A 19,810-nucleotide genomic window follows, 5' to 3' on the forward strand; every position below is an offset into this window, starting at 1 on the left:
ATAGATGTGTTAAAGCCTGAAAGATATGAGAAATCTCCACAACCCTAAAACAGCTCATTGATCCATTTCCTTAAACACTACAGAGTGCATATTGGGCTAATCACGTTGATAAAGGAGAGGATAAAATTCAGGAAACGGACTGAAATTTGAAAATACGGAGAAGGGCAGAACTGAAGTTTCCATGGAAAGAATGCTAAAATTTTTCAAAAGAGAGCTGTGATTTAACGCAATAGAATGGCAAAAATGAGGGATAGTGAGTATCTGAACTGGGCAGGGGACTGGGGGTATGGTGACACCTCTGTGTGGAAGAAGTGGCAGCTGATGCTGACCTAGTCGCCCTGATACGGCTTCCCCTCACCTGCCTGGCTCCACGAGGGACTGCTCAGGACCCCCATATGAGGCCGGGATGGGTTCATCCACCGGGCCATGCCACCCCACCCTCCACTCTCCTAGGACAATTTGAAATTTCTGAAAAGTTTTCAAAAAATCCAAATCAAAACAACTTCCTTAAAAATAAAACTTTCCATCTCCTCAAAAAGTTTTAAGGAAACAAACATGAAACAAAGTAAAGTACAAAGTGAAGTTTTAAGGAGAATAAGTTTCTTCCCCTAAGGTTACTAATTCTAGCTGAAGACAAGCTGGTCCACATCTCATAAGGTCAACAGAGCCGGCTTCCGAAGCAGATTCAAATTCTGTTCTTAGCGCTAGTGAGCAGCGCCCGTTTAAGGTCTCTGCTCTGAAGTGACAAAGCACATGGGAAGCGTCCAGACACACGGCACACCTGGCACGTCAGGACAAACGGAGCCTGAGAACATCTGGAGCTGCCTCTGCCATCTGGCTGGCTAAGATTCTCAGTCCCTCCCTCAACTACTGATCTGGCCTCTTGCTGAGTCAAGACTCGCCCCTCTCTGGTGTTCCCCGCCCTCTGGGGAAAGAGCCCCTCCTTCCCAGATCCCAAGTTTCTCCTTTCTGGGCTCAGCCTTTCACTTCTCTTGGAGGCCTCTCAATAAAGCTCTGATCTTCTAAGCCTTACTCTCATCTTCGACCCCGTCCTTTCTATACTTACTAGTTTCACTTATCTCAAAATTTTCGAGCTACACACTAAACCCCTTTCTATTCTTTAGTAAAGTTTAGCTTCTTTACAAACTTTTATTCCGAGACAATCAGAGTCTGAGCACACAAACTCCAAGTTCTATACTACACTGGAGAAGAAGGAACTCAATGACCGTTCTCAAAACGGACACAGAAATAAATACTCTCTATCTGCATATTTACAAGGGGCTGTGGCAGCACTGTGGATTCGTTACCAGAAGATTACTTGGGGTGGGGTTGGGGGGGGGACACGACACTTTAAACAAATAAGAAAGGGAGAGTGTAATAATCAATGATAAATAACAACACTCGAATATCAATAATCACTCAAATAATTGAGCAGAGAACCTGGCAGCTGCCTGCATTAACACCTGGAAGCTCCGCCACTTCTCCAGCTGACGTTTACACACTTGTAATGAAAACGACACAGCTGCACTGTATAACGTGTTTGCATCATTTGGGTCACACATTGCTATTGCCATTTTAGGCTATTTGGATCATTTCTATTTTCTCCAGTGTCATTTTTCACATTTTAAAAATTCACATATTTCTTCTATAGGAAAGAGTATAGCAATAAAGACACAACAATTTTGCTGGAATCTAAGATATGTGCACAAGAACTCTGAGAGAAAATTTTATGTGACATTCTCGTTAGGTGTTTAGGTAACTTCCAAATACATGTACAATAGATACCGCTACATTTAGCCACTGTTTCCAAACGTATACATCCTGCTCCTCTGGAGGATGGACAATGCTGTCACCAGTTTATACGATGATGCTCTAATGGAGTCCTGTCACTTGTCATCCTGGTTCTGGGTCACACACACTCACCTGTGACTTGCTTATCTGGAAGAGAAGGGATTGGAATGGCTGACCCAAACTTGACCAGGAGACGCTCATATAGCCAGTCAAAGTGCTTATACCTGTGGTTTACAGATCGGTTAGTGTTCTACAAAATAAGAGAAAGAGGAAAAAGTTACCAAGGCCAGCTACAGAAAATGAAGAAAAAAGCCAACTGTAACTAGTGAGGTGACCACGACTGTGTCTGCTAACCGGGATACTCACAGTAGGCGTTAATTGGTACTCGATGTAGCTCTTCAGACCATACATTTTGGAGCCCTTCCTGGGATCTGCTACCACGCAGTCGAACGTGGAGGTGGGATAAACCCACATTGGGCCGTAATCTCCGACCTACACAGTGTTCCAGGAAGAGTTAACGTTGTTACGTGGAAAGACAGTGATACAACTGACATGTCATCAAATGATTCTTTTTAGGACTCGAAGTCCTTTCGAGGGTCATTCTTGCCCCTCTTTGAGAAGTTGCATAAATGCTCTGTTCCCCTGGGGGTCATACTTAAAGAACTCGCTTGCTGACACGAACCCTTCTGCTCCCCACGTGGGCTGTCTCAGGCCACGGGGCCCAGATGCCTGCTGGCCTCCCCTCTGGGGAGGGCTGGATGGAACACAGTTTTCTCTCTCTAGTTCAGCTGTCTTAGTTATAGGTGACGAAAGGCTCCTTTTAAAATTTCCAATCTATCACAGACTGACAGTTTTGTGAAATATAAAATTATACACTTGGATGTCTCAACAACGTCCAACTGCCATCACACTTCCTCAACACTTCCTCTCATTTTCTGCGCACCCAGTCCTAATTGTTTTTAAAGGTAACAGGAGGAAAAAGTGGGGTGCGGTACGAAAGTTCAGAGGTTATCAGGTCAGGAAGGTGACTGGAGCCTGGAAATTTTAATAAGGGATGAAAAAGAAGACCTGTGACAGCAAGCTACTATGACTGCCCAAGAGGGAGCCCAGATCTGGAAAACCCTCTTAAAGCTACAGAGCAGGAATGTTTAAGACGAGCCCTGGGACCAAGAGAGGCACCACTGACCCGCGAGGACCCAGCAGGCACAGGGTCACACTTTATTAGTGGGGAGGGTTACTGTGCCTGAAAAGCGGAGAACCAGGTCTCTGCTTTCTCTCGGTTTTCAGAAGACTCGACGGCTTTCCTCAGCTTCCTTCTCCACAGAAGAGGTCTGCACAGGCAGGACTGACCACAGGGGACGTGGGCCCAGTTCCGCCTAAAGCTGTGGGACAACTCAAACACGGGGGCCTTTAGCTCTGTCCCAACACTATCAGGCTTGTGACAAGGTCCCCTTGAACATCTGAGGGCAGCGCCACAGGCTCTTAATTCTGTGAGGCTTTAAATTTAATGAAAAGAACAATGATGCACGTCCAGCATTTAAAAAAAAGTCTGAATAAAAAAGTTTAAAATAATCTTAAATCTAACCACTCAGAAGATTACCCCAAATTTGCTTTGAGGGAAGGAGGATAAAAGGGGATCTTGGTCACAGCCCTTCTCTCTGGAGGGTTCTAGGATTTCAAGCCTTTCAAAGATAAAGGAACAAGTAATAAAAAAAAAATCCAGTATTATTCTCGCAATTTTATCAAGTTTCCCAGGACCCAGAGACTATAGAATAAGACCAGATGTTTCCTCATCCTTGTTTGAGTCCACGGTGATTACACTCAAAGCTTCCCTCTCATCTTAGAGTGAGAGGGCTAAGTCAATAGGGTCAGAAGATAGCCACGGTTCTCTTCTCCAGAATTTCTTCTGGGAATATAGAGCTAGATAATGCTTAGGCAGAAAAAAATCTATTAGCAATCAGCATCTGGGTGACACCAAAGAGCCTGCTTCACGTATGTAATGATCAAGTTATTCTAAGACAGATAATGTTGACGGTGTCGTCAACGCTCAGCTTTTATTTGCCATGTTCTTATCATGAGCTGACAGCTGGTTTACTGGAAGGAAGACTATTGCCAACCAGTGGAAAAGGCACCTTCTGACAACATGCATGTACTTTGCTGGTGTAGAGACCTAAATACCTGAACTGGGTTTATCAGCTAAATATATAGGGCTGGTAGAAAAACAGGATATAAAAGATACTTGAAGACACTTCAGAGAAGGAAAGTTATTAAAAGAATATATGCTATGAGTGCTGTTGGTTCAATACTAATAGTTTGAAAAGTAAAAATAAAGAATATCTACACAATATAATGACAAGCATTAATTCATGCTAATCACCTTTACTACTCTTGACATGCTAAAACATACTGTCAGTTACTTGGAGCACTAAATGTGTTTAAAAACGCTTTCCAAAGACTAATACACTCTCCTGGCTTTAAGCTACTATAAAGGAGTTTAATGAGACACAAAGCAAAGAACAAAAATGGACAAACTTACAATGATAGGAATTTTCTCTTTGGGTTTTGCTAGTTGCTTGGCCAACAAATACTGTTCCATTCCAGGTTTTGCGAATCCAGGAAACCTAATCATGAAGACAACGCTTGTGAGTCTTACGTCTTTCCTTCTAAGAATTCTACAGCTCTCGTCCAAGTTTACTCAACGCTAGTTTTCACCTTGTTCTGTCTTTCAGATGGACTAGAACTAGGAAGCTGCGGTAAATGAGACCCGACACAATCAGATTGTTCAATGGCCCATTAGACATTTAATTAAGCTTCATCTGCTAATTGAACAGTGTGACTCCAGAAGGTGTGATATTTATGGGTGCTCTATTTGCTTAACTTGATCTGAAACACTCTGTCACCCCATGAAGAGTGAAGGGCAGACCAGAAAATGTCCCCCACCCCCGCCCTAGTCACAGGAGGGGAAGTACTCAGCACAGCAATGTGAAGCGACCACACAGGGCAGCAGCCACACGCCAGCATTTGCATATCCAAATTAAAGCCGCCCTTCAGCACACTCCATTCAGAAGGCCACAACTAAACCAAAGAAGCTGACACTGTTCATTGCTGACTGTACCCTTTTGGAATTGCCTTCAGAACCAGTTTCTGAGACACAAAAGAAAACCAGTCTCCTTACTAAAAAGACTCAAATTATAACAAATAAGCTTGGCTACCTCCAGAAATCAAATCTATAAAGTTCTAAATTTGGAGAAAGGCAAGAATAAATGCATAGCCGTCCAAAGTGCTACTTTTTTTTGTCGTTTTTTGGTGAGGACGACTGGCCCTGAGCTAACATCTGTTGCCTATCTTCTTCTTCTTGCTTGAAGAAGACTGTTGCTGAGCTAACATCTGTGGCAATCTTCAACTATTTTTTCTATGTGGGATGCGGCCACAGCATGGCTTGATGAGTGGTGCCTAGGTCAACGCCTGGGATCTGAACCTGTGAACCCCAGGCTGCTGAAGCAGAGCGTGTGAACTTAACCACTATGCTACCAGGCTGCCCCCACAAAGTGCTACTTTTAAAGAAGAAAAAATTAATTTGGGTTTTAGAATTTTTTTTTAATAACCAGGAAGGAAAAAACCTTCAGAAAGCAAAATACCTAATATAGCAAAAGAAATCTTATTTCTACAAAAAACCAGCTCCATTACTTCGAAGTTCATTCATATACCAAGTTCAAGGCCAACAAGATGCTCTCAGGGGCCCAGATCTTTTCTTCCACTCTCTACTGACTTTCCTCCATTCCCTTTTCCCCAGGCATGCTTAAAACACAGCTCATCCAAGAAAGAACAAAGAGGAGTCTAGGAGCGGGATGGCCCTGGGTTTCAATTCCAACTCCAACACAACAGCTATGTGACCTTCAGAGCTTCAGTGTCCTTGTGCAAAGAATGGGACCAATACGATCTACTTGTTAAGGTGATAAGGGAATTAAATGAAAAGATCTATGTAAAGAGCCTAGTATGTACTCCTAAATTAGAATTATTTCTAATTACGCCATCATCTCTTTGAAATACTCCCTACCACTGAGGTAGAACCTTCTCTGTGCTTCCTCCACACTCAGAGCATATTTTTGCTGTACGATTTATCATGCGTAATCGCCATTATCCATTTACACACTGCAGCAGACTAGAACTACCTTAGAGAAAGCGTTCACACTTCCAGGACCTAAAGTAGTTATGGGAATATACTAAATGCTTAATGAATTAATTGGCTCACCTGGGCCACTTTTATTAAAGAACCTATAATTTTGGTAGAAAATGCTGTTGGAAGAATCTGGGAATTACACTCAGTGACAACTCCTTGACTAGACCGTAAGCTTCTGAGTGCAGAAATCACATTTCACACGTATCTTGGCATTCTTATGGACCACAGTAAAACTCTAGGGCCAGCCGTGCACTCAGTTAATACCCACTGAATGGCAATGAAATTTTCTGAATATTATCAAGGTGGATTCCTACACCGCTCAAATTTCTCATCTCCTTTTCTAGTATAAGGTTTATGTCCCATGACTGGACTACAGCAGTCATATAAAATGGATTAGCTGCTGAAAAGTGTTAATACTTTAAAAAAAGTTTTACAACTGTTATAAATGAGTCATTTACACATTAGTCTAGTTAAATAAAAATACATAGGATTTTAAACAGCTCCCAGCACCAGGGAGAGAGGAGCGCCTCAGAGGTTCAGGGACAAATCAGGAGCCCTCTGATTTGCTTTCATCCTGGACTGAAAGTTTAGAGCAGGAAGAGTTCGTAACAGAAGTCAACTCCTCCACTTTAGAGATGAGGAAACTGAGGTTCAAAGGGGCCACCAACTTCCCCAAGATCATACAGCAACTGAGAGAGCAGGGGGAGCCAGGAGAGCAGTCAGAGGCCTGGGCTCGAGCCAGAACCGCACTTACTAGCCATGAAAACTCGACCCGTCACTTCTCTCAGAGTCTCTGCTTCCTCGTTTTCAAAATGGGGCTGAGAGAATCATTATAATAAAGTGGGTTTTAAATTTACTCCGTATTTAGCTTTAAAGCACTAAGAGTCACGCACATCACCATACACTGAGAACTTCAAATCTGACCTAAGAAATAGGCCACAGTCAACAACGAACGACTAACTCTATTACGTGTGCAACTGAACATGAAAATACAAACGGAAGAAACCGAAGAGAAGGGTAGGAAAAGTGTGTAGCTAAAAGATAACTCATTTAATCACCTGATGCTATTCAGATACACCGACTTGCAGGGCTCATTAAACTCACGTATATGCAGATCTGGATCTGGATCTTGATATCCAGATCTCTACCAAACACTGTTTACAATTTTACCAGACACGGATTAACATTCTTTGATATCTGCTTTGAATCATGGACTTGGAACACTGAGAAAAAGTGTTACTCATTTTAGAAAAACGATTTTAAACCTGATTGCTGTAAGAAGAGTATCTGAAGATTCTTACGAAGTCATAAATTCTATCTCCTTCAAGGACACTGAGGGGGCCTGCAGACTGAGCCAGAACTCTCTGCAGGATCTGTCACGGCTCTGTCCACACTCGCCCCTTCGCCCACACCTTCCCGGTAAGCAGCCTAGCTACAGGTACTGTTCAAACATTTTTTTTAATCTGAGAGAAATCTACGTGAAAACCAAGTCTTAAACATGTTAGGGAGAGTGGCTGAGAGCAGGCATGTGCTCAGGACACTGAGGGACTGGACTGGAATCCACACTAGTCACTTTCCACCCGGGTGCGCTTGGGCAGTTACTTAGCCCCTGGGCTTAGTTTCCGCCATAGTGAAACAGAGATTATATGCACCACAAAGGGCCATGAGGGACACATGAGAATGCACAGAAACTGCTGTGCACAACGTGTGGCACGTGGTAAGTGATCAACGTGGATGACGATAACAAAATGGAGTAACATATGTCAAGGCTTCTAAAATGGAGCTGGGAGGCCATTAAGGAAGTGAGGCTTATGCACGCACACCACATCCACCGTGGCCAGATGTTAACTGAACTTTTGACCTTTACCTGCTGCCAGACATCACGTCTTGAAGCACTTCCTCATTCCAAGAACGGCCAACTTGCCTAGATACGACTCAAGGACCAACTGCGTGCTGCTGAGTCAGCTCACCCCATGCCAGAACCAACCATGAGCTGTTCAGTGTCAACCTCTGTAGGCCTGTGTCCCCTGCCTTCACAAACCCTGCCTCTAGCATCTTCCTCAGAGCGCATCTGAGTTTCTACTCATATCTGTCTCCCGAATTGCAATTCTTGAGACCTCAAGTAAACTTTTTGCCCCTTCTGCAGTTTACGCCTCTTATTCATTGACACGAATAAATAGCAAAACATTTTTAAAAGAGTTATTATTAATATTGTTATTTTTAGCTTTCCTGCAACATCAGCAATAAAATCTTAATACATTATTGATTTGATAAAGGTAAAAACAGTATTCGGCAGATCATTAAATAGAACAGATATTTCACTTTAAAATGAAAAAAAAAAATTTTTTAATAAGCTTCCAAGCTAAGATGCAAATAAAAATGACCAAATTCACACCCAAAACTTTACAGATCACTGGAAGGAGAGAAAGTCTCTTTGGCTCTCTTCTGTTTCCACACAGACTCCATGTTCCCCGATTCCGTTAAACCTACTTGTTAAGTGGCAGCTTCATAGAAGAGGCGCCAGGACGGCTGCCCCCCCGCTGAGCGCCCCCTGCTTCGGCCGACTCCGAATCCTTGAAGTAGGGAGACGACGACTTGGGGTCGTCCCAGTCTTCATCCCAGTCGTCGTCATCACCAGCTGCTGGAGGTGGCATAGAAGATCGTCAATAAAGGAAAACAAAATAAAAGTGGAACGACAATTTTCTGATATTAACTACCAACTAGGCCAAACAATCAAAAAAGAAAAAGAGAAAAGGACGACTTTATTTTCTACTAACTGCCAATTGGGCTAACCAATTAAAAAAAAGAAGAAACAGGTGCGGTACAGGAGTACTGCAGATGTGAAGGGTACAGCCTCTGCAGCTACCTAGTTTTAAGGCTTGAACTGTAGAGTCTGCCCTTTAGTGCCAAAGACAAGTTAGAAACAACTTAAGAGGGCTGTCAGCCCCAGGAACTGTAGATAAATGCAGACTGTGAAAACGCCGCGTGGTACACAAGGGAAGGCCCTCCAGAGGCCTATTCACTGCTGAACCCAGCTTTAGAAACTCGCCAATAAACAGGTAAAGCGCCCTTTACACCGAGAAGATTGAGGAGGACAAATGGGATGACAGAGCTCTGAAAAGGAATTGTTTAACACTAATAATACTAAAGGTGGGAGAAGGGCAGTGAGGGGAAAGACGGTAAGGAACCGGATGAGGGTGGAGAAGGGAGAGAGAGAAGAGAGAGACAAGGAGTAATTAACCAGCATCTGTAGCCTAATATTCGAACAATAATCCCCGGGTCAGATAAGATGCTGCCAGTGTCCTCCCTTCCTTCCTCTTCCCACTGTCTGTGCCCCTGTCTCCTGCCTCTCAGGGCCTGAGGTGTCCTTTCACTATCAGGCAGGAAACAGTCCATAGTCCTGGGACCTCCGCCCTAAGAGTGCCACCACGAGAGGCTGAGACAAATGCCAAAACAAAAAAGAAAAGAATGGAAAGTATCAGAAGGATCTAGGCTCAGTCTCCCGGGGTCATGCCAAGTTACTACAGAACTAGAGGTCAGCAGTCTGGTCCCAACATTTCTGCCCAGCCCATGACTCCTGGTCCTGTGACAGGCCAGCTCCTGTCTAGAGCAGGAACTTGGAACCCATACCCGTGCCCATTATGGTGCTCATACAGGGAACACACAAAAAAATAATGTGCAGATCTCTTTTCATTTAATTTCAGAACAGACATAAATACCCTTTCTTAATTCCTGAATTGTTTCCCCTTCAATCAACTCCTCTTCTGCCTCAGTACTTCCACTCATAGCCTGGCAGTCAAACAGGCAGATCAGGAGGGTCAGAGGTCATAAACTGGCAGGTGATAAACCATATTCGATCTGTATACACATTGTTTTGGCCCGAGATTTAAAAATAAATGTGCATTAGTTGCCAAGATTTTTAAAGTGGGAAGATGACATAAAAATCGAGCTTTCCAGGCTCTCTCTGGAGCTGTGGAGGCAGGAACACGGGCTCAGTTCTCCTGCAATGGTCTCAATCCGCTGGCCAGAGCAGGGCTGCCTTCTTCTGTCTTCCGCAGCCTCAGGGCCGCTTTGTTCTTTCACTTTATGAACCTGGCCCCTGCCGAGTGTTTGTGTTTGTGACTCCTTGACACATAACTGAGACTGGACTAGAGATCATAATTAACGACCACCTATATTTGGATCCAGAAAAACAGGTTCGCTGTTAATGAATGAGAGCACCTGAGAACAGCCTCTTTGATTAAAATCTATTTTTAACTCGGATGCCCTCCTGGCTTTAAGCGTGGGCTCCTCTTCCTCACCTGGTCCTTGGTAGGCCTGGGGATGACCAAAGGCACTGTCCCAGTTATTGGAAGTGCTTTTCTGGGCTGCAGCCCCCTCTGGCTTGGCTCCCCAGCCATCCGTGCTGTTCCAGTTTCCAGATTTGGAAGCATTCCAGGCTGACCAGGGGTCATTGCCACTGCTGACCTGTTGTGAGGGGTAAAAAAAGTAAAAAGAGTATTTGTGACTTCTAGAAAGCACTACTCAATTCAGGAGGAATCACCTAACAGTTGAATACAACGAGGGTGCTGAAAAAAACTGATAGAAATTTAAAACAATCTTAAATTTAAATAACAAATTTTTTAAACATGTAGGAAAGCATAAAAAGCATTTGTTTTTAAACATACAAGAGAGCCCAAATTAGACTTTCTGCTCTGCACTTTTGGCTTTTTCCCCACTTAATAGCCTGAAACACTGTCCAAGGTGCAACAGCACACGGGGATGGCATCGTTCTCCACACGGCTCCAGAGCTCCACCACACTGACTTGTGACACTTCAACCGGCACTCGCTTATGCTCATTCATCTCGCTTCCAGTATCTCGCTCCTGGAAATACCGCTGTGGTGCACAGCCCTGCACACCACTGACAGGCCAGAGGGGTTCTGTCTTGCACAAAAGGGGACTGCCACACTCCAAAATTATTTTTAAAATATTTTTCTCTCATTATTCCTTTGAGTAATTTCATAGTTTAACTACTAACATTATAAATAAAATTTTGGAATGGGCAATCAGAGCACCCAATTTCAAGGAGCAGTGCAGTAAGAGGACCTGTAGCCACTTCCCATCACTGCCCCCCACCCGAGGCAACCACAGTTTCTCATTTCCTTGATTTTTAAAATTTTAAATCTTTAATTTGTCTCAAATTTACATCAGTATAAGAAAAAAAATAGGAATCCAGCTTCATTTCTTGCTGTGGTCAGTCTGTTCCCCAACACCAATTCCCCCACTGATTTGAAATGTCACTTATTTTTTTTTTAAAGGTTGGCACCTGAGCTAACAAGTGTTGCCAATCTTTTTTTTTTTTTTTTTTGCTTTTTCTCCCCAAATCCTCCCTGTACATAGTTGCATATTCTAGTTGCAGGTCCTTCTAGTTGTGGCATGTGGGACGCTGCCCCAGTATGGCCTGATGAGTGGTGCCATGTCCGTACCCGGGATCCGAACCAGTGAAACCCTGGGCCGCCGCAGCAGAGCATGCGAACTTAACCACTCGGCCATGGGGCTGGGCCCTGAAACGTCACTTGGATCACATCCTGGACTTGGCTTATTTCTGGACCCTCTGTCGTATCCTAGCCATCTATCTGTACTAGTACCAAGCTACGCTGGAGCCCACGAGACAGAAGACCATCAGTACTTTAGCATGCCATCTTTCATCTGCTTATTTTCACTCACGAACTGTAGCATGAGCTTAACATTTTAAAACTAAAACAATCTGAGCTTTAGCATTAGAATGCTAAGTTTAAAAAAAGTGCTGATTTTCATTTGAGTCACCTTAAATTCACATATAAATTCAGGGAAAATAAACGGTGCCTTTTTAAAAGAAAATAATTTCAATATTGAATCTGTTTATCCAAGAACACGGAATAGCAAATTTTCCTCTACACTTGAGTCTTCTTCCTTACATTAAAAAAATAAAATTGGTATTTATTTAAAAGAAAAAAAAGCGAGAGAGATTTGCAAGAAAATTACCCAAACTGTCTAATATACCTCTTCACTGTTTTAGAATGCTATAGTGGTTGGTCTTTTTAACTCTTAACTGACAGATGGGGTGGACAACTGCCCTCCAGCCACACACCAGAAGCATCAAAGAACAGAGTATATGTTCTACACGTGGAAGCATGTCTTCATTCTAGCATCTCTTATACCTTCAAGAAAAAAATGAAGTTACTAGTGATTTTGCTCTAAGTATTAACATCAGAAAGACGTGTCACCCACATGACTGAATTTCTCAAACACATGGCTTACAAAGTGAGACTGTCCAGCCACTCTTGTGGATACCAGAAATGAAGGCGGTCACACCGAGGGCCTGACAACCACACCCCATGCAAGAGAATCGCTTCCTTCCACAGCTTTCTTTAAGGGAGGGAGTCTTATTCAGCAACATATACTCTGCGCCCTCCAAACTCTAAACGACGAGGTTTTGTTTTAAGAATAAAAACTTCAAAAAGCACAAAAATTTTGGCTAGTAAGATGATAAGAACAGACATCCATTTGTCTAGCGTGATTTCCGGAAGTGCTGACTGAGCAGGACCTGCAGCCAAGGGCTGGGCCTGGCCTCCAGGAAGCAGTTAGTGGAAGGCGCCAAGGAGGGCAGGCTGCCTGCTTGCACTCCTGGCTCCACCTTGTTCTAGCTGGGTAACCCCAGGCGGGAATTCCAACCCAGGCAGCCTGACTCAATTCAGAAAGACTAACAGAAGCTAAATGAAGTCGACTGAGAAAGAACTAGAACAGAAGAGTGAAAGTTCAGCACTGCTATAACAGCAAGACTCTAAGTGTCAGCAAGCTGTCAAAGAAAGATGAAAATTTAGTACTGAGGACAAACCTGCATGTGAACTATTCATAGCAAGTATCCTAAAAAAGTTAAAACCTATTAGGAGAGAAGCACGTAACAGGGAAGTTCTTTTAAAAACTACTTTGTTTCTAAATTGCTTGTAGTAACAGCTGTATTATTTGGTTATGTATATGATCTTAGCTCTCTACCTAGGCTATATAATCCTGGTAGGTAAATCCAGTAATTGTTTGCTTCTCTCTCTGGGTCTTTTTTTTCCCTGGAACATTCCATCTTGTTTCAACCTGACTCCTGCTGATAAATCTTTCAAAACCTGACCAACTGGAAATTTCCTCTCCAGCTTCTATCACTGACTTTTTACTCTCTCTCTCTCTCTCAGATGACCTTTTCCTGACCTCCGACATCAATGACTAATAATCAGCTCGCACAATCTGCCACATTCTGTCTGTCTGAACCCACTCTTCCCACACTTTGGCCTCCGACTTCTTTGCTTTCACCCCCAATAACCCTTCTGTTCCTCAACTGCACAGTGTGCTCACACAGTAATCCATTCTGGTCCTCCGCTAAGGTTTCAAGCTCTGAGGGGCCTCTTTGATACTTTTCCAGTTTTCCCTCGTTTCTCCTTTCTACTGAGCAATGTCTTCATCTTCTTTTCCCTACCATCGTGGTATAGAACCCCTCCTGCCTTTACCAAGCACGCGTAATTAAAAACCCCTCATTAGATCCCGCTGCCCACGGAATAAACTCCTAGCTTCTTAGTCCATCGGTCCAGATCCTAACTTCGCCTTCCATGACATCCCATTCTCATGACTCGCTTGAACCTCACTCTGTGCTTCAACCCTCAGCTTCCCAGACTTTCCTACAACCTTGCCTTTGCTCACACTGTGCTCTCTAGCGCACGCAAAGCCTTCCTCCTAATCTTCCTAAATTCTGTCACAGCCCTTCCCGCTCAGGGCTCTGGCCTCAGGGCCTGCTTGCTGCCGTTCAGTCAGGCCTCCCACACTCTCCCAAGGTCTGTCTTCTGTTAGAGGTATTTGCATATCAGCTGGTCACTCCCATTAGGAAGTCCAGAGCACAAGGCCTGCCTTATTTAAAAAACATTTCCCCCAAAAAGATTCTCAAAATGCCTTACATAAAGTGGTAAGGACTCAAACATTTTTTTTTACTTTAGTGTTTAAATATGATGTTCTTGGGTATTTGTGTGAAATACATATTATTCTTTATCAGACATCTAAACTTTATAAGATTATCATTAGTTCACGAAGAGGGAAATTAGATTTTCCTTATGTATACTGACTTGAGTCTTTTTTGGGAAAATAACCTGCTGTGGCCAATCAGAGAACAAGCAATTTTTAGCACATGACACCACCATACTCTTAGAGCAACAACGCCTTCTAAGTTACATAATAACTGTATCAGGCCACTGTAAAGAAGCCGGAAGACACAGACAGACAGACGGACAGACGTGTGATAAAGCAAGAACAGTAAGATGTTAGTGGTCAAATCCAGAAGGGGGGCGTACGATTATTCACTATGAAATTTGTTTAACTTTTCTATGCTTGAAGTTTTAACAAATAGTGAAAAAAATCCAACAAACACAAATTGTATATACAATCATTCTGGGTTCTGAACTCCATTAGGATGCCTGCAGGGGACACAGAGAAGGACTGTGTCCATCAGGTCACCAGTGATTTCCGCCTGCCTGTGAACAGGGGCCTGGCACACAGTAATGGCTTAGTAAATTCAGGATGTGCTAAATGAGTATGCCCCCAAAGGATGGTTATCTGTATCTCTGTTACAAACACGTTTTAATCCACCTTGCACTAGAACTGGCTGATTATATCCAACACTCTCCCTACCCCCACTCCTACTGAATTAAATGTTCCTTAAGGCCAGGAGCAATAATACGAAATACATTTGCTGATTTAGCACTCTGAATTTACAAGCTATCCTATCCTCATAAGACAAACAGAGAAATACACTTACCTTAGCTTTATATCATAAGACTTATTTAAATACATCAACTGAAAAGATTTATAGCCTAAGGTAAGTTTCTTTGGAAAGCAGACTGGCTTGTGCCTGACTGCAGAGCCAGAAAAACCGCAGTGGGGTCAGGATGGCCATGAGGGTGGGTAGTGCTGGGCACTCCTGAGATGGTAACTGTAGGAAAGCTGTGCATTTTACAAACATATAATACGGGGTATAAACACATAAAAGGAACAAGGGTAGGCACACTGGTCCACTGGGTAAATTTCACATCCCTTTCTGAACCAGCAGGAATTTGCCTCAAGCGCATCTTACGGGGCTACAGCGGGGAAGAACTCGGGCTCTACAGCCAGTGGATCTGGGCTACTGCCAAGTGACCTTGTGCGACTGACTTCATCTCTCTTAATTGCCACTTACAAAATGGGTATACTAACAGTAGCTTCCCCACAGGGGCTCTGTAAGGATTAAATGACATAATGCTTATAAAGCATTTAACATGTGGTGCACGGCACGGGGGCATTCAGGAGGGGTGACCTTATCAGACAGGGGCTCATCTAGAATACAGAAGGAAAAGAATGGAGACTGGCAGTTCTTTGAGTAAATCCCCATTTGAGTACTACACTTGCTAGTTTGTTTTGTTTTTTTTCTTTCTTTAAATTTTTTATCTTTGAGGAAGATTAGCCCTGAGCTAACATCTGCCGCCAATCCTCCTCTTTTTGCTGAGGAAGACTGGCCCTGAGCTAACATCCGTGTCCATCTTCCTCCACTTTATATGTGGGACGCCTGCCACAGCATGGCTTGCCAAGTGGTGCCATGTCCGCACCTGGGATCTGAACCGGCGAACCCCGGGCCGCCGAAGCGGAATATGCGTACTTAACTGCTGCGCCACCAGGCCGGGCCCCACTCACTAGATTATGCTATACAAGAAAAGATCAGACAGTTCTATTTCCAAATGGTTTCAAGGCCAGATCACATTAATAAAGAAACTTAATTGAAGAGGTGATAACAGGCACTTAAGATATCGTCTATTCTAGCCAAAGACCTGTTTCCTTCAGATACATAAAGGAAAGAGGAAGAAGACAGAAATGGTTCACCATAAAGTTCAACAGCAACTCCTAATTCTCGGGGCTCTGGGCAAACATTTTCTGTGGGCCAGACGCTGAGATCTTGCTTTCTTCAAAGCCTACCCCCTACTGTCACACACAGGCTACAACGATCTGGTTTAATGATCCTTTGGCCTCCGACTTCTGTGCTCTCAATCCCAATAACCCCTTTGGTCCCTCAGACCCGCGGTCACACAATAATCCATTCCGCTCCCCCACTCAGTTTCAACTCTGAGGCGCTTCTCCTCTACTTTTCGTCCAGCTCCCTCCTCTCTTCTCTCTGCTGAGCAATGTCTTCGTCCTCTTCTCCCTCCCTTTGTGGTACCAAACCCCTCCTGACCAACTATCAACCACATGAAATTTAAAACCCTTCATTAGACCTCACTGCCAGTGAATAAATTCATCAATCAGGTCTCAGCGGAAAGGTCTCCAAGGTGTAAATGGCGATGACCCTTCAGTTCCTGATCCCACAACACTCAATTCCCAGGTTCCTGAGCCCCATGAATAGCTTTGATAAGATCTTTACCTGACAAAGGCTCCTCTCTTGGAAAAAAGGATTGCTTCTAGGGGTTTTAAATGTTTATTTCCTCTTGCCTTCAACTTTGAATTTTACCTTATTTATGGGAGGAGAAGATGAAGAAGGTGCCGAGTGGCTGAGACTTTCGACACAACCAATCTGAGCCAAAATATCCGCCTTAAAATAAAAAGGGTGCTCAGTAAATGGGCAAGAAAAAAAAAGAAAGGGTATACCAAAGTTTTTAACTAAAAATGTAAATTTATGGCAGGTCTAAGTTCACCAGAAAATTCTAGCATGCCACTCATTCAAAACATTACACGTCAAAAGCAGAGCTCCCATCGTGTAGCAGTGGGTTATTTCCAACGGATTAGTACATATTCTAAAGACTGCTGCTGTCACAACACAGTGTCACTGAAGCACTAACAATCATTATAAGCACCACAGAAGGAACAGAACAAATACCATGCAAGTCATACAGCCGATGAAAGAAGCTCCACAGGAAAAACACAGCCAAGCTTTAAAAAACGTTCAGCTGTTGAACCTTCTGCTTTCAAAGTCACCAGACATGAGAGAGAGCCCAACCGAGATGAGCAAAGCCACCTGGTCGACGTGAAGCAACCACAGCACCACGATGAGCCCCACCGAGCCCAGCTGTGGGCACAAAGCGGCCAGGCCAGGCCAGGCCAGGCTCTCAGGAGCAAGGGCTTCTGATGTGCGCTCCTGAGGGTGCCTGGCTCACAGCGCAGCATCGCTGTGAGAACAGATAACTGATACACTCCCATGAAGACACCAATGGCCAAAGTGGCAGCCTTGCCAGGAGAACAACTTTGCAGTCCAATTTCCAGGCTTCAATCCCAGCTCCACAACTGTCTAGTAGGGAAATCATTACCATTAACATTTACATAGCGTTACGAAAATGCGCTTTCCAGGTTCAACTCTGTTGTGAAGTAAGTAGTGGTATTATTTCCATTCTACAGATGTAGATAAACTCAGTTTTAGAAATCAGTTAATACACAAAGAAGATAATCAAGATGGAGTAACTGGGATCCAGTGTACACTTTCACTTAAAACTAAAAAAACCAGACCCAATATATGAAACTGTTTTCAAATCATTGGACATCAGGCAATAAAGGACCTGATCCTGCCTGGAGAGATTTGCCAGGCCACAGATCGGGGATGGGGGCCCACACAAAGCCCAGTGGTCTCTGCGAATTGAGGAGACAGAGCTGGGTGTCCGGAGCAGAGAACTGGGGAGGAGAGAGCGGCACAGAGAGCTCCAGAGATCTGCAGAGGGGGCCTCAGGGCTGAGGCTCAGTAGCGACCGCATATGCATGTGGGCAAACGAGCAGAGGAAACGATGAAGTAGCGATCCCTCCCACTGGGCCGTGCTCAGCAGCCAGAAGGGAAAACCTCAGGGTTCCTAGGGCATCGGGTGAAGCACTAAAAGGGGTTTTGCCTCAACGGTGAGGCAAAAACATCCCTGGACTAAAGGTTGCTCCAGCCCCACTTTAAAAAGCTTTCAAGACCTGAAGGATTCAGCTGTTTCTAAGTAACTTCACTGGATGCCAGAATAAGACTAGGAAACAATTATGGGAAGAGAAAATATCCAGCATCTATCAAGTAAAAATCACAATGTCCGGTACCTAATAAAAAATCATCAGGCATGAAAAACAGCAGGAAAACATGACCCACAGCAAGAGAAAAACCAGCCAACCCAAGCTGACTCAGGAATGACATCGATAATAGAATTAGCAATATTTAAGAGAAGGAAGCTTTCGAATACCAATGAGACAGAGGCAACACTTTGAATGGGCTTCCAAGGGGTGACAAATTTAAGCATAAAGAAAAAAGCCACTCTAGTGGACTGAAACACACTGAATCCATGTAAATCCAGGAGTACATAATAATACTAAAAGAAAGAAAGATAGGAAAACTCATTTGTCACTATTTGAGGCAGTCATTTAAAAAACTTCTTACTTGAAAACTGGTAATATGAACCTTGGACATGTATACTGAACTCCAACAGAAACTGTTCTTCAGGGCCAGCCCTGTGGCCGAGTGGTGAACTCCACTTCTGTGGCCCAGGGTTCGCTGGTTCAGATCCTGGGCATGGACCTACACACCACTCATCAAGCCATGCTGTGGCGGCGACCCACATAGCAGAACTAGAATGACGTGCAACTAGGATACACAGCTATGTACTGGGGCTTTGGGGAGGGAAAAAAAAAAAAGAGGAAGAGGAAGATTGGCAACAGATGTTAGCTAGCTCAGGGCTGATTTTCTTCACCGGAAGATAGAAGAAGCTCAAAAGAAACTGGTAAGTAGTCACAGCTCCAATGGCCCACCCAGCTCCTTACAGAGGATGCCCCAAATTCAACCCAGGTCAACAGAGATCATTCAGTTGGTAAGTCAACCAGGTAAGGGGAGTCCCTAATCACGGGCTCACTGCCTGTTATATTACCATCTTGGGGAGAGGCCCCGGGAGCGTCTGAGGGTCCAGCTTATCTCACACAAGGAAATTCTTGCTGTGCCTCAGTCACACACGTGCTGTCATTTGGTTATCACAGCCATGGCCCATGACACAACTGCCCCCTAATAAATGGTCTCCTGCTTGGAAGGAAAGGAAAAAGGATGGAATTTTGTAACTAGAAACTTCCAGGGCAAGACTTTGTCCAGGGGTATACAACAAAAATGTATGGAAAGTTACTTGTTTTGTGAAGGCTGAGTTTACTATGCTTTTTCTTTTTCAACTCATCTGCACGGCCGAGATATCAAAGTCTTTACTCTGACATTCCTCACTCATCAAACATTTAATAACTGTGTGCCAGCTGTGTTAGGAAGTGGGAACAGAAAGCAAATAATGTGATTCCTATACCCAAAAATAGTTCAATCAGTTTCGGACAAAGATTTAACTCTTTTTATCAAAAGGGCCGAGAGAGGGTATAAAATTTTCTTATGTAAAAAGCTTAACCATTTTAGCTCAAAATAGAGAAGACTTTGTAAAATTTCCTATTTGTTCTTTATAGATCTTTTGCTCCAAGGACATCATCTAATTCTACAGACAAACCTCTCCAGACTTCAGAAAACCACTAAAAGAAACATAAAACTTGTACATTCTTTCTGAAATGAGGCTAGATCACAAGAACAGATTAAATCCATTTTTAGCCAGTCACGTCAACACTACCGACGGGAAATTACTCAAAAGAGTTTAAATTACTTAACAAATCCTTTGTTAATTTACATTCTGAACCCACAGATGTCAATTCCAGGTATTTATTTTTTAAATAAAGAAAATTAAAAGCATAAAATTTGCCTTAAAAAATGGATAATATTTGTATTAGCTTAGAGAATTTGCTTATTAGCACAAAGTCTTAAAATAGGTAGTTTCATGTACCAAATAGGATGATG

The 19,810-nt window shown here is 43.5% G+C and overlaps 1 protein-coding gene across 9 annotated transcripts in view; it reads right to left on the minus strand.

Annotated features, from left to right (window-relative positions):
• Nucleotides 1–19,810, minus strand: part of SNX9 (sorting nexin 9) — a 104,319-nt gene that overhangs the window by 28,200 nt on the left and 56,309 nt on the right. For 6 of the 9 annotated variants that reach the window (XM_008533323.2, XM_070603087.1, XM_008533325.2 and 3 more), the window contains exons 5-9: nucleotides 10,273–10,438; nucleotides 8,462–8,612; nucleotides 4,328–4,412; nucleotides 2,158–2,283; nucleotides 1,924–2,041 (exon numbers count right to left, since the gene is read on the minus strand). In XM_008533323.2, the coding sequence (XP_008531545.1) occupies nucleotides 1,924–2,041; nucleotides 2,158–2,283; nucleotides 4,328–4,412; nucleotides 8,462–8,612; nucleotides 10,273–10,438 (646 nt within the window). Of the gene's footprint in view, nucleotides 1–1,923; nucleotides 2,042–2,157; nucleotides 2,284–4,327; nucleotides 4,413–8,461; nucleotides 8,613–10,272; nucleotides 10,439–16,498; nucleotides 16,580–19,810 lie in introns of all 9 variants that reach the window. The other 3 variants (XM_070603091.1, XM_070603092.1, XM_070603086.1) reach the window with 2 other exon arrangements.

This window comes from Equus przewalskii, chromosome 32 (assembly GCF_037783145.1).
Source record: "Equus przewalskii isolate Varuska chromosome 32, EquPr2, whole genome shotgun sequence".
Classification (NCBI taxonomy): domain Eukaryota; kingdom Metazoa; phylum Chordata; class Mammalia; order Perissodactyla; family Equidae; genus Equus; species Equus przewalskii.